At 35.3% G+C, this 15,448-nt stretch overlaps 1 protein-coding gene across 1 annotated transcript in view; it reads right to left on the reverse strand.

The window, feature by feature from the left end:
- Nucleotides 1-231: 231 nt before the first annotated feature.
- Nucleotides 232-15,448, reverse strand: part of ACTR3 (actin related protein 3) — a 36,130-nt gene continuing 20,913 nt past the window's right edge. Inside the window, exons 3-12 of the mRNA XM_068949177.1 lie at nucleotides 12,692-12,816; nucleotides 12,010-12,120; nucleotides 10,273-10,368; nucleotides 8,457-8,564; nucleotides 6,108-6,251; nucleotides 5,290-5,463; nucleotides 4,466-4,558; nucleotides 3,695-3,820; nucleotides 1,587-1,670; nucleotides 232-1,152 (exon numbers count right to left, since the gene is read on the reverse strand). Coding sequence (XP_068805278.1) covers nucleotides 1,057-1,152; nucleotides 1,587-1,670; nucleotides 3,695-3,820; nucleotides 4,466-4,558; nucleotides 5,290-5,463; nucleotides 6,108-6,251; nucleotides 8,457-8,564; nucleotides 10,273-10,368; nucleotides 12,010-12,120; nucleotides 12,692-12,816 — 1,157 coding nt within the window. The 3' untranslated portion in view covers nucleotides 232-1,056. The remainder of the gene's footprint in view (nucleotides 1,153-1,586; nucleotides 1,671-3,694; nucleotides 3,821-4,465; nucleotides 4,559-5,289; nucleotides 5,464-6,107; nucleotides 6,252-8,456; nucleotides 8,565-10,272; nucleotides 10,369-12,009; nucleotides 12,121-12,691; nucleotides 12,817-15,448) is intronic.

Genomic DNA, 15,448 nt, shown 5'->3' on the forward strand with positions numbered 1-15,448 from the left:
ACAGAAGGAAGTAGGAGATGAACAAACCTAACAATTGAGAGGTGGTCAGGTTTATGCTGATAAGTGCGATAGTGCTATCTAGATGAACATATAAACTGCAGTTCCAAAACATATCACACTTCAGTTTATACAATGCACATAATATCTTACAAACCAATCTTACTGTTCAAAAACCATAGTAGGTATGTAGGAAATTTCCATGTAATGAGATTAACAAGTCTGACACAAATATAAAAAGAAATTTTGTGCCTTTATTGGAATGGTGTTAGGCTTTAGATACACCAATTTTGATAATCTGATTATCTGGTTTTAATTAGAAATGACACTACAGAACTGCAATACTGGTCCAACAGTCTTGTCTTTACTGTTTTTTGTTGGGTTTTTTTGTTTTTTTAAAGCAAGAGATAGAATGAAAATGCACCGAGTAATCAGAAAGCACTAGCAGGCATTGGTTAATCCAAGATACTAGCTTCTCAGTTCCAAAAGCACTCGCGTTGTATGGAACCCAGGATTTAGATTGGTCTTAATTTGCAAGAACTAGTTGTATGAGTTATATGACTTGTTTTTAAATTTACTTTTAAGTTGGTGACTGGTAATTTTTTCTTCCTCAAATATTACAGTTTCTTTAATTCATATTTTTCCTCAAAGTATAAAAAAGTATGAAATATAAACAAGCTCCTAATTGCACCCATGAAAGGATACAACTGAAGCGTTAGAGAACTGACTATCTACACACCGCCAAATCCCATCAAATCTTGGATAATTCATTAATATACAAAATATCAGGGCACAGAAAGAACTAAAATCCACTTTTTTGTTTTGTTACGCACAGGCTCAAATAATCAATCTAAAGAAAAAACATAATCATTTTGGCTTTCCACTACATCCGCATGTTGAGACACTTATTAATATAATCCTGTTTAATTGCGTTTGGTCTTTTTCTTATTGTCAAGTCATGTTTGTTATCTTAATACCGGCCATCAGACAAACAAGTAATCAGAAAGACTCCTCCTTCTCCTCCCCACCTCCCTAGCCCTGACCCCTCCAAGGTCAGCTTTAAGACATGACTCCAAACACAGGGTTGTGACGACAGATGCTAGGACCAATTTCTTCATAATCTTTTTTGGTATGGCATACTTGGTAGAACTCAGGCTGTAAAAGGAAAGAGAAAATAAATTAGTCAGTGCTGTGCTTCCAATATTCCCATTTTTCAATATTCCCATTTGCTTATTTTAACAATATAAATGTTTACGCTGCAAATGGAAAAAAAAGACAAAGGTAAACAGATAATTAGAAAACCCTGAAAGTAGTATTATATCACAGCTAAACACCAATGCAAACAATGTATATTGCTACAAAACTAAAATGCTACATTTAAGAATTCTCACACAGGAAAACGCAGTTCTGCTTTCATTTGCTTATTCAAGTTTTTTAAATCCATTAGAAAAACTTCAAGGGGGAGGGCTATATTTGATATCTGAAGACTGTCAGAGATTCTCCAATTGCATTTAAAGCAAAAGAGAGATGAAAACTCCAAAAGCATACTCAGAAGGACTAACACACATTCAGCTTTATAGCCAACTTACTGTGGAAGCCAGCATTGATCCTCCAAACCAAACTGCATATCTCTGCATATGGTGTGTAATGACCTGAACATCAATGGGCTTAGGCTATTTAAAAAAAGAAAAAAGAAAAAAGAAAAACGAAAAAAGAGCGAGAGAGACAGGAAAAAAAGAAATATATTAAAATTCACTTTTGCTGGTAACGTTTACTAAATTAGGTATATATTCCAAGCCTTATTTTCACAATTTAATATTGTCTTAAATGTCAGATATGTAAATACAGAATCACAGAATCGTTTAGGTTGGAAGGGACCTCTGGAGATCATCTAGAGATCATCTGTATGATGATCATCATCATACACACTTTTACTACCAAAATTTCACTTGTCCAACGCAGACTGAGAATTAAGTGATTTATCAGCAAGTAAGAGCTACCTGCTTGAGCAGGTATTAAAAGGGTAAACCTGCATTCATGCTACTTTTCTCTCAAGAGCTCCCCTGCCCTGTTCTCTAATTATTCACCTTCATTTTTCTGCTGAGTTTCTTGAGGAACTGTTTATATAGCCTTAAGAATAGACGCACACTCACCCCTTTCCAAACTTAATACGCTTTTAAATTTCACAATAAAGCATTAGTTGCAGATTGATTGAGAATTTAGCTAGATTCAACACAGCCACAGTTTTGCTTTTCCAAACTACAACGCTCATTCTAGTTAGCCCCTTTCCTTCCATATCCACACAAACTCTCATTCCTACCAACCGGAATGGTTACAAAAGGCTATATCCTAACTTGTGCTTATCGAAAAAATGGGACCGTATGCAACAGTTTCAGCAAAAAATAATTCATCTGTTTCAGTACAACCTGCTCAAACATATTAAATAATTTGAATCAATAACTAAAAATCACTTGCAATACATCTACAAAATTCAAGACAGTGATTACTTACAATATCTAGTACTCTTAAGAGGGAAGAGCCACATCAGAGTTCCTTATTCATACCCTATTTTCTTACTAAACGGTAAGGGACTATCTGCTAAGGAGAACTGAGACTAAATAATGTTATTTGAACCAGGGAATTGTATACAACTTTGAAATTTCAGAGTTATCAATATGACATACGAGAACTGTTGGAGCTTGTCCTAGCTAGACTACTATGTAAAAATAAATGAGGAAATCGATTCAGTCTTGCCTTAAAAAAAAACTACAACATGAAAGATAGCAGAGATACCTATGCAGTCCCCCCCCCAAAAAAAAAAAAACCCACACTCCACAAAAATTAAATCAGAGGTCAAAAGTAGAAAGAATATAACAATCATGCAGCTCAGTGAAAGTCTGAAATCATTTCACAGGATAATTCACATTTATGCAGAGTTTTATCCAGTTAGGTCTTTAAAACCTCCAAGGATGGAGGCTGCACGACTTCTCTGGGCAACCTGTTTCAATGCTTAACAATGCCCACGGTGAAGTGTTTTTCCCTATATCCAGGGTGAACCTCTCTTATTTCAATTTATATCCATTGATTCTCATGCTCCACCATGCACCCTGTGAAGGGCCTGGTTCCATCTTCTCAAAATTCTCCCCCCAGGTGGTAGGGCTGTTATTAGATCCCCCCCAAAGTCCTCTCTTCTCTAAACAAGTCCAGTGCCCTCAGCCTCTCCTCACAGGGCAAGGGCTCCTATCCCCTGACTATCCTGGTGGCTCAGACACTGAACTTGCTCTGGCTTACCCACGTCTTTTTGAAGTAATAAAAAAAAACCTGAAATCAAAGATTTGCAACTAGTGCTTTTTTCTTTTTTGAAAAAAAAAAATTGGAAATTCACCAACTGTTTTTACATCGTAAGTCCTATCCTTTTATTAGGTAAGATTTTTGCAGTTCATATCAATAATAGTGGGTCAGCAGCACAAGAGCACATTTTGGTAAAGAGTATGGTAGCTTCCTACAATGAAAGAATCATATTTTAGTGAAATGAACACTAGCAGACATTTATACATGAATTCTGTAAAGCTTCGAGAACTTTGAATGAAAATGAAGTTTCACGCAAATAAGAATGTCACTGCAATATGTTATTTTTATGTTTTCCAATTAAGGCAGAGAATGATGCTTATTAAATGCACCGGCTGCAAGAACTCACCTTCAGTCTGCCACCACTAAGTTCTTCACTAAGTTTCAGTCTGGCATCAACAGTCCTTTTTAAGTCTCGCTGTAAACGGCGACCAAAGTCCCTGAACATGGTTGAGCCTCCAGAGAGGACAATATTCTGTTTTAAATAAATACATAAATTTTTAAAAAAAGGTTAAAATTAATTACCAGTTAATTTTGTCAAAGGCAATAGCTATTCATATCAGTAGCACATTCAACTTTAAAATAGTCCAGGACACATGTTTATCGCTCCCAAATACCATACCTCTCTAAAAGAGATCAAGGCAGTTACAAAAACTATTGATCACTTCTGAAAATGTAGGTTTCCAACCTTATCCAGTTCTTAAATTCTAAATATAGATCTTAAAATTACAGTTAACAGGAATGTTTCTACTCTAAGTTTTAAATTATCCAACACTTAAAAGTGACAGAATATGAATTCACAAAGAAGTTGACATTAAAATTGACTGCGCTTTAAAATCCATTTACATCGTACCACATCCCCCTCACTTCACTTAGATTTTATTTAAAAGAAATAAAGGAAAAAGGATAAATCTGAGTAATGAAACACCACATTCTGAAAAGAGAGTACATGGACAACATAAAGCCTTTTGCATATTGGAATCATTTCCAGAAAAAGTTAGTGAAGACTTCTGTTTTTAGAAGTTCTTTTGTTTTCTGAATTTCCAGTATCTATTTCAATATAAAGCAGAATCCTTCTAAAACAAGCGTTAAAACAATTTATGTCGTTGTAACTACTGACCTTATACAGAGGACGTCTAACATCAATGGGACAATTCTGAATAACTTCATCTACTACTTCTGAGATTGGTTGCGTAAAGTCAGGATTAGCAAACTAAGATAAAGAACAAAAACAGAAAAGTCAAAATGTTAGGATTAAAAAGAGAAGGGGGAAGAGCAGGAACTTTCCTATTATGCTAGAGATTTAGCAAAAACTAATAGGTTAGATATTTTTGCTACCATTTAGAAAAGGTTTTAAAGGATAATACACTTAAAGTACCTATTTTGCCAGCTAGTCTTACAGGTTTTCTTAACTGCAACCGATCAAAGAATGCACATCCTTCTCAGACAGTGAGTACTAGCACAAAACAGTCCAACATAATATGAAGGAAAAGGTGTGACAGCAGAATGTACAGAGATTCAAAAAAGACAGCATTATTCCCATTTACTTGAGTTTCTCAACATTGGAGACAAGAGCAAGACCAACCGTACAAAGAGGTAAGAGGACAGCATATTTAGAAACTTGAACTTAAACAGACAAGCAGAAACAGGAAATAATGTGGCGAGATCTAAAAATTTGTTTTAAAAAAGCAAGAAGAAAATATACTCTAAGTAATCCATTTAAGAGTTCCAAACACAGCACTGTGTTTCGTTATAAATTTGTATAAAGATTTATTAACAATCAAGAACCGAAAACACACTGACTTATAACAATAGCTGGCATCTATTTATAACCAAAGATGAATTTAAATTGTAACTTTCTGAAGAAGTAGCTATCCCAAATACAATTTGTATGTTACCATCTAAAATGTAAAACAAAAAGTGAAAACACTCAAATCAACTTACCTCAGGATGAAAGAAAATCTCTGGCCCCAGGAATCTCTCGTAGCCAACATCAATGGTAAATTCTTTCTTTGAGATAGCATTAATTCCGGTATACTGTTTAATCCACTTTGTACCATCTGTGTCATACTTGTTAAATTCTTTTACTAAGTCAGGGCACACATAACTAAAGCGTTCCTGAAATTAAATATGTGCAGTTACAAGTATCTTCTTAAGTACAGCCAAAAACATCGTATGAACTTTAAATACGTGTAGTAACTTGAATCTTTAAGAATAAAAGTTTGAAATTGGCAGATACAGAATAGGCCTCAAAAATGGCTGAACTCACATTTACTATATACAGTTAGATAATGGCTCTGCTACTATATCTCATTTCTTTGCAACACTGAAAGCAGCACATCTTGCTGAGCTAAATTGCTTCTATTTTTCCTCTAAAGTTCTGTGGTAATGAGTTTTAAAGTATATTGAAGAATTGCCATAGAAACAGGGATTAAGCATACTTTAAGCTGAATACCTTTCAGAATAGCTTTGTACTACAAAAAAAAGAAAGTATAAAAGAGTAATCATAGCTCTTTACATTACACATCCCACCAAATAGCACAAAAATCATAATAATGGGAGGAAAACAAGGGAAGGTTGAAATTCTAGGCTAATATGAGCATAACTCAACAGCATGACCAGAAATTTAAATGTCAACATTTTTATATTATTTAGAAACACAACAACGTTACTTTAAAAGGTAACGATTTTAAGAGATCACTGCATTTTAGAAACAAAGCTCTACTCTGAGACAACCTAAACACTTGCAACATTCATGTTACCTTCACTGCTTTAGCTGTTTCCAAGGATTGTTCAGGAGGAATTCCTACTTCTCGCTCTCTCAACAACTGCTGAATGAAGTATGTTATATCTCGCCCTGCAATTGGAATGTGTTTGATACAGCTGCCAATCACATATCCTTCAGCCTGTAAATAAAATTAATTGGGAGAAAGACATTGACAGGAATTCCATTCAATAAAACTCAGAAGGAACAAAGACGAAGAGACAGAGCCTGTAAACTCTTATTCGCTACCTAGGACTATGAGGTTGAAGCCTTTTAGCACTGGCTCACTTAACCGCCACAACTCCAATTCATCAGTAGCCTTATTTTACTTGTTTCTTTTACTTATCTTGTTTATTTGTTTACTTATTTTAAGTGTGTCTCAGTAGTACGTCTGCTAATAGAACTATAAGGATGTTCCTGTTGTTACTTTCTTCCACCCTTCTTTTTTGAAGCTTTGCATTCGGTTCACAACTGTTACAAGGTTAGAAGGACGAGAAAGGTCACTCGTACATAATAAAGACAAACAGCCATACTCACTAGTGTTTGGCCCTAATTTTCTTTTTTAAATGAGGTTACTTCTAACCAAAAGGCCGAGGAACTTTGTATCATGCAATATGATTTTAGAATAAATGATGTACAGTAACAGCCACTTAGGACATTACAATCCATATGAACCTAAATGAAACTTCTGAAAGCAAGGAGAAAATGCACTACTTCAGCACACAAACTGAGATGGCTTAGAACATCAGACTGGCCCATACACATTTGGCAGTCTTGCAAGTCATACTCATCTCAGAGGCTAGTATCTGGGCATTAAAAGTATCTGGTCTAAATGCAGAAACCAGGAGTATTCAAGACTGGCATCCAACCTCAACCTCACCAGATCAGCTACAGGAACATCCAAACAGATGAATCCAGATACTGCACTAATATTAAATGCTTAAATTCCCTATGTACCTTACATGCACAAAGTCCTTTGTTTCCTAACTTAGAAAATAGTTCACAAAATCATAAAGAATTACTATTGTTAGCCTCATTACACAGATATGCGTTTGTTAATTCCTCTTTAGTTGCTTTATAACTACTAAAGTGGTATACTACCGTGGTTAATTTGTTCAACACGCTGAAAAATAAAAACAAAGAAGACTGTTACTCTAACAGAGGAGCTTAATGCTTCAACTGATATAAAATAAACGCTCATTAATCAATTTTTAAAAATTACACATTCAGGAAAAGTTCAACTGTTTTAAATAGCAATTTGAACCACTATGTGCAACTAAAAACAACCCCACAGTTTAATTTTACAAGGTTTGAAATTTCATCCGTTTACTAAGCCTTAATTAAAAGAAAACAGCCATCTCAGACGAACAGCCACTATGTTTCACCGACATTAACAGGAAATTGCTACACTATAACATAGTTTCCATCATCACCAACACTACTGTTTGGTATAATAAATCACTGAGAAATTGAGGTCATTATGGCATAATAAAGCTTTACAAAGTTTTTGATCTGTAAAAACTGCAGTCTAACTTGTGTCTTTGAGGAGAAAGATACGTCTGGTCCCTAGCCATGCATTCTCGTCCTCAAGGAAGGATGGGCAGAAACACGTATTTCCAACTACTTAGAGTAAGAACACTATTAAATGTTCCATTTGTAAAATTTTAACTGTACAGCTTTGTAAATGGGAACTCTTAAATACAAGGAAAAAAAGTAATTTTACAGTTAAGAAAGTACAAATATAAATGTTAATTATTTAATAACGTACTGTTTGCTTTATGATCTTGTTGTACTGGAACAGACATTCAACATTAACAACCTCATTTTTCCGAGTCAGGTAAAAAAATTTTTTTTTGCTTGCATCACTGATGCATGATAGTATACTACTAAACTGAGCAAAGACGGAAGAAAACCCTAAACTTAAGGCAGGTATCTGAGGGCAGATGCATTATTATTTTATTTTACATATGAATTAAACAGTAATTCCTAAACTTTTTGGACTGCCCGTTATGAAGAGCTTATCCACTCCTATCAATAAAACGATCCAAAAACACTACAAGGCAATATAATTTCCTGAACTACTTAGCATGGCCTTGCAAATCATCTCTTTTAAGAATCACTGGAAGACAACGTGCCAACCTCAGAAGGCAGACGAGTTCATCAAAAGTCTCGGTACTAGGAAACAAACAAATAGCTACCACACCCCCAGCCCCAGATATTTTTGATGATTCCTAGCCATAATTTAGTCACAAAATACCTTCCTTCTATATAAATGTAAACTTCAGAAAAATTACAGGACAAACCGTCCTACAGGTAAGCTGTTTCTATAATTTTGATGTATACTTACCACAGGAATAACATGAGTGACACCATCACCACTGTCTATAACTGTGCCGGTCAGCGTTCGTTCTCCTACCTGTCTTGACGTCCAAGAGGCAGCTAAGGCAAGGACAGCCTTGCGAAAGAACACACACAACAAAGAATCTTAACAGCAGCATTGGATTGCACATCCCATCATCACTCTCAACAGTATCTGAACGGACAATATTTTAAGTTCAATGAAATTCAAATGTAATCCCAACATTTGGATTTTTTTTAATTGTATATATATGCAGAAATTAATACACCAAGAACAGAATGTGCTTTCCTTAATCAGGAAAAAAGCAAAGATCAGGGTAAAAAGAAAAAAAAAAAATACTACCACGCACAACAGATTACACTCACTATCTAAATGTCCTGACAACAGAATTATTTGATTGAAATTGGTATTATATTGATAACAGAATTATTAATTAATTACAACAGATTATTATGTTTTAAGCAAAGATACCAAAACCATTGGAGCTTACTAGCAGTCTCCTTTCACAGATAAAATCCAGTCATAAAAACTGAGCAGAACATCCTGTAACCTGATAGTGCTGTAAAAGCAATCGCTAAGTACGTTAGCTGAGGATACAAGCGCTACCCAATCCAAAACCCAGTTGCCATCCAAGCTTTCTTCCAACATTGGAAATAACACTGAATTTCAAGCTGGTAGATACTTTGATAGCATCAAATTACAGAGGAAAGACCAACATGACAGTTCTATGAAGGATTAGGATTAAATCTGTTTTTATACTGAGGGGAAACAAAAACAAGAAAAAATACACTCTGGCACTTCCCATGTAACGGGGGGGGGGGGGGGAGGGGGGAAGACATTATGACAAATATGACCTTTTTGATAGCCCACCTTTTTTTTATTAAAGCTTGGTAAACAGACTGGAAAAAAAAACCACACACACAAGTCACCTTGAAGAGTAATCAGAGGTCTTTCCCTGTAGAAAGGATGCACGCAAGGATGAAGGGGCTATGCGTGCGGGGGGGGGCGGGGGGGGGGCGGAGAAGAACACACTCCTCCTAGGTATTTGCTAGTATTTTATTTTGCACTAATTAATACTTTCACCTTTTCTCCAAATCACACAAAGTTTCCAGTGAAAATCTGATTCTAGGCCATTCTGGAAATTATGAATAAATATAATTGTGAAGTATATTATACTCTCAAAACTGGAGTTCCACGAAAACAAATGTTTTCTTAAACTAAAATGATTTAAGTATATCCCAAGAAATATCTTTTTCTTCAGTGCTGTTTACAAAAAAGTTTACAGTTTGCTTCCAATTTTGTTACCTGTTGACAAACACCTGTTGTCAGAATTATCCTCTTAAAAGGTGCTTATAAAAAGTATTTAATTCACTCATGCGGTAATTTATGGCATGGCAACCGATTTAATAATTTTACATGAACGCACACAACAGTTTACAAAAAAACGCTACATAAATGTAGTTTTTGGTTCCTGATGCTTTCTAGCCCTGTTCAACCAACCACTTCTTGACTTACTTCATAGCGAGAGGAATTCAATTCTTGTCCTAGCACCGTTATTGCAGTGCCCTGTATTTATAATGCAAAGGATTTTATGTACTACTGTTTAGAGTGTTCTTTTATATACCCAGCTGAGGAACAAACCCTAAATAACACACTATTGAGTTAACACATATCAATCATCTAGTGGTGAAACTGCTGACAGACGTTTCATGAAAGTATTCCAAACATCACTCATACTGAAATTTTTCTCCCTTGAGCTTTCTAGTTCAACACGTAGCCCTTCTTTCTATAGTCCTGCTCTTACCTGAACAGCAATATACAGCCCTGGAACATTGAAAGACTCAAACATGATTTCAGCAGTATATTCCCTATTTTCTGGAGTATTTAATGGAGGTTCAGTCTGTGGGACAAAGAACAAAACTTTGCTTACATTCAAACCAAACGTTTGACATTTCTCAAAAACTACCAAGATTCGAAATTACTAAATTTTGAAAGATGAGTCATTGAATGACTATACTGTGTAAAAATAGTAATGTGCAAAGGGTGCTTTTAAAAGCAGATAGCAAATGATGTAATTCAGAAAATCTAGCAACTCCTATGACAATAGCAGAATTTATGCAGACTACACTGCAGAAGTATGATGATTTACATGAAAACAAGAAAATAGAAGTGAGATAAAACGTAAGTTATTACTGTTTAAGAATATATCCCGATCGTCTCCTTTGTGCCTCAGCTCATTACAACTTTTGCTTTCACTGAAAAAAATCAAGCCCTATCAACCTAAAATGTCAAAAGTTGCAGTTCACCATATTTGAGGAATATCAATTATTTAAAAATAATTCTCAGTCATTCTTTAAAAATTAAGAACAAAACAAAACAAAAAAAACAGGCTTTTTTTCAGAAGGCAATCACTACAAAACAAGAGCGTATGACCAGCTGCAGAAATTTACTTAACTGAGAAGAGCTAGCCACAGCATGTAACGTGTAATAATAGTTTGTTGTCGTTTTCGTAAGAATACCAAGCATACTATTAACCCTCCTCCGAAGGAGCATTTTGAATAGCGTTACAGAACATTTGAGAAAATTTATCAGTCTTTCATTGCATCAACTGTGTAACAGAAGGGTACAGAGAAGACAGAGCCAGACTCTTTATTCAGGTGACAGGACAAGAGGCCACGGATACACATTACAATGTGTGAAGTCCTAATTAGATATTAAGGGAAAAAGTTACCATGAGATGGTCAAATACTGGAAAAGGGGCCAGGGACATTATGGAACCTGCATCCTTGGAGACACTAAAAACTCATCTAAACAAGACCCCAAGCAACCTGATCTAATTAGACCTGCTTTGAGCAGTGGGTTACGTTAGATGACCTCCAGAGATCCCTTCCAACCTATTTTGGGATTCTATTTGCGTGCTTTAATAAGAACAGTCAAGACATCCAATTCCAAATTTCCTCTATAAACTTCACATTAAAAAACATCACCTATTGCAACATCTTAGATAAAATACTGAGGAACAGCAGTGGCTTCAGAATAACATTGGCCTTGATTCAATCTAAGCTGCCCAAATATGACACTCAAACCCTTTGAATTTCATGAAAAACGGGAAATAAAATTCATTCTTTAGACACATCATGCAGGTGGCAGCACTGTTAAACAAAGTAACTGCAATTATATAAAGTCAAAAAGCACAGGTACCTGTTCATTCAGGAATACTGACTTTTAAGTTTTAATAATGATGTATAACATCAGTATTAAATTCAGTGGTTAACTAAAAAAGGGAGAGGTACATAGGCATTTGGTGGGGAAATAAGAAAAAAGGGAAAAGTTTGCAGTTCAGATACTCTGGCTGTTGGCATCTTTAGATAATTAAACAAACAATCTGGAAGGGATAAGCCAGGCCAGGAAAGTTTCTGAGAATTTATATTTACTTCAGTTTTCAAAATAAGCATGTTTATATTTAAGAATTATTACATACACAACACAACATTCTTACTAGTCTTCAGCAATTTCAAAAGCAAGCCACGCTTTTACCTACCAAAAGAAAATAATGATCCTCGGGTTCCGCCCTTAGATATTTAAAGATTACTTGTTCCATAAACCTCTCCATCAAGTCCCAGTCTTCAACTATACCATGGCGGATGGGCCACTGTTGCAGGAAAATATCAAAACACAAATTGAAATAACTTAAAAAGAAAAATCCACTTTTTTAACTGCAGTAAAAGCATCTGATCTACATCTAAAAACCCTGTGTTATTTTTTCCTTACTCTTATGTGATACCTACTTGAAATTCAGATTCTCTTGCTGACCCTGAATAGCAGGTACTGGGTAGAGTGCAATGCTGCTGTCCAAAAAAACAACGTTGGTACTAGGCAAGCCAAAGTTTCCCCCAGCCCAGTATCCTGACTCAGACATGGCTGATAGGGGATGCTTAGGAACAAGAACGAACCCAATTACCTTCCCATTACACTCTTCCACCTTCCAGCTCTTCTGACTTCACCTTTAAAGAAATGTATATTCACATACTTTTTTGCAAATTCCCACGGGCTCCTGGAGGTTGACAAAACTGATATAATACCAAACTCCGTTCCAATAAGATACAGTTAATAATAAAAGAAGATTAAAGTTAGCTTCTGAAGGATACTTTTTGGATATTTACTGCACAGCTCATGTTTTCTAAAGAGTATTAGAAAATTATTTAAAATATTTCTCTTAATACCTTGGTTGCATAAGTTGGTTTTTCTATTGCTTCATCCCCAATAAAGAAGTCTAAATCATCAACACCTTTCAAAACCCTCCTTTGTGCTTGATCAACCACTTTTGCTGATTCTTTGATAGCAATGCCTTTAATAGAGAACAGAAACAATATTGTAGATTATATATCCGCCACTAAAGAAAAACTATTTATTCTGAATTAAAATAGGTAAACACTGCAATTGTACTCATCCTTTGTTCCAGGCATAAACACAACAAAGCTAAATAAAACACAAATAATTTGAATTCCAATAATAAATAAACAAAGTAACATAATACAGCCTTAACTACAGATTTACTTGTTAGATGCCCAACACGCAACCAGGGAGATAAAAACATAAAAAGAATCGCTAAGGTAGCATATCCCTATAGCTCTCAATTTATTTGGCAACTGGGCTAGTTTTCTGCACACTCGGCAAATACCTGAAGAAGGAGGAATTTGGTGGTAGAAGCTGTATAAAGAGCAAGAAACAAAACATGTTGCCATCATATAAACGGATGTTCCGCTCCACTTACACCAACCTGGTTTCTGGACACTTTAAAGTGAGATATGGCACACAGAGAAGGGATCGAAAAGCAATCAAATAAGAAAAAAAAACCACAGACAAGAAGGAAGAAGTACGAAAGAACATGAGACATACGTTACTATTTCAGAAAGGAAATAAAGGGATTTTTTTAAAGGATAGAAATCAATATGGCTACCTGACGCATCTTTGGATGCTTTAATTCACATTTTCCACAAAGTCTTACAGATGTTTAATTTCCTCCTTTTAACCCTATTTGTAGCTTATTTTTGGGAACAGATTGGAGGATTTTGTTTAAGAAAGCTTATAAATCTCTCCTTCGCTTTAAGAAATAACTGGCAAAAATCAAGAGCTTGTATCTCGATAGTTTACTCCATCCAGGACAATTATCCATCATAAATAAAGAAAAAAGTTTATCAGAAAAATACCGGCTAAGGCTAAACATAGGATCTTGGAAACATAACTCAATGATTAGGTATCACAGAAACACAGATATTCCCTTCCCTCATTGCTTGCATCTGCCCCAACTCCAGGCCATCAGAAAGACAGTGCCAGCAATACCTCCCATATATTTTTTCAAACTTTACTAATTACCTTTAAATACTATCTGTTACACAAATAATAAAATTCACATATGTAAGAACTATAAGCATTAATATTAGGTTTAAATATTCAAAGGTCATGATCTGAAAGATTCCTCAAAGGCAGAATTCTTTTGCTAATTCTTACCTTAAGTGAGAAGTTGTATTCACTTAGTTCTAAGATAAACATTATTAAAATGGCTTTTGCAGCCTCAAGTTGACTGGGTAGGGGACTGCACAGCTACCTGATTTGGATATTTATAGCATTCTAGCTCAAAGTACCATTATTTCACTCAGAATCACCATCCTTCTCTCCCCACAAAGAACAACAAGAGATGAGCTGCACAGCCAGAAAAATTATATATAAATAGTCAAATGATGTGAAAGAGTGAGCAGAATAAAACAGAAAAAGTTATTTTGCGCTCTTCAGGAGGAAAACCGAATCACACTGTAACTTCTGCAGCAGCTTACATATTACGAGAGAGGAAGCAAAAGGGCTGGAAGCTGAAAGTGGGGGGAGAAGTAGAAGCCAAAGAGAAGCTAATCTTGCCAAGTATTTTTCCAGTCATCATTATAGAACTTCTACGTTTCTAGGAAATTTGTCTGCCCAGATGTGTGTTACCTTCAAGAAATTTTAAGTAAGATACCATCACTTGTGACATTATTCCACAGACTTTCAAGTCAAAGTGATTATGTGCTGTTACAAGCTCAAAATAAGGTGATGGCTCTAAATGTATTGCTGAATTGGAAGTGAGCCTCTTTGGTGCTGTTTCTGAAAGTCAGAGATGAAGAAAAGAAAACAACCTGAATCAAGAACCATATTGTGAAGATACAAACAGGAAAATAAATCTTGCTAAAACAAGAACTAGGTTACCAAGAGGTCTGAAGATGGGACGCATTCCAGCAGTATCACATAATGTTTGGCTTTGGTTTGCTCAACACAAGAATAAAAGGTTTTAGAAGAAAGAGGACATGCTCGTATCAAACCAATTTTTGTTCTTAACCACTAGTCAGGTCATTTTTTTAAATGCAGAGAAAAGGCCATCTAATATTTAAACTATTACAGATAATCTGAAATAGATGACTGATCAGGAGAGCTCCTGTGTAATAGAAATAAATTGATTCCTGTTTTAACATAAGCCAGGAAAGGATCTAAAATAAGTGAATAACAATCTCAGAAGATGAATGGTGCACTAGATCTAAAAAGCAGCCAGGAAAGAAAGCAGTGAACACGACAGTGGAAGTGAACCTGTCTCTGGAGAGAATTGGCTGTATATATTCTCATCTACTCCATTCTCCAAGCAAGCACTTGCTATTTCTGTAGAAGCGTGTTCAGAATTAAAACAAGAATACACTATTAGAGGAGTGTTAAGAGTAGGAGTGAATAAGGTAAGAAACAAGTGAACAAGAGAGAAGGAATGCTGCTTGAACCTGTTCAACAGCAAACATTTCTTTTAGAGAATCAGAATGATAAAAATTCAACCACCATTGCTGATAATAAAAGGAGAAATGAAAACATTAATTTGAAGTGTGGATAATACTAAGAAAAATTAAACATACAGAACTTGTTTTAAAGAGAACTCCATTTCTTTGTCCTATTTGACTTTGAAACTAACT

Source organism: Struthio camelus, chromosome 6, assembly GCF_040807025.1.
Source record: "Struthio camelus isolate bStrCam1 chromosome 6, bStrCam1.hap1, whole genome shotgun sequence".
NCBI lineage: Eukaryota > Metazoa > Chordata > Aves > Struthioniformes > Struthionidae > Struthio > Struthio camelus.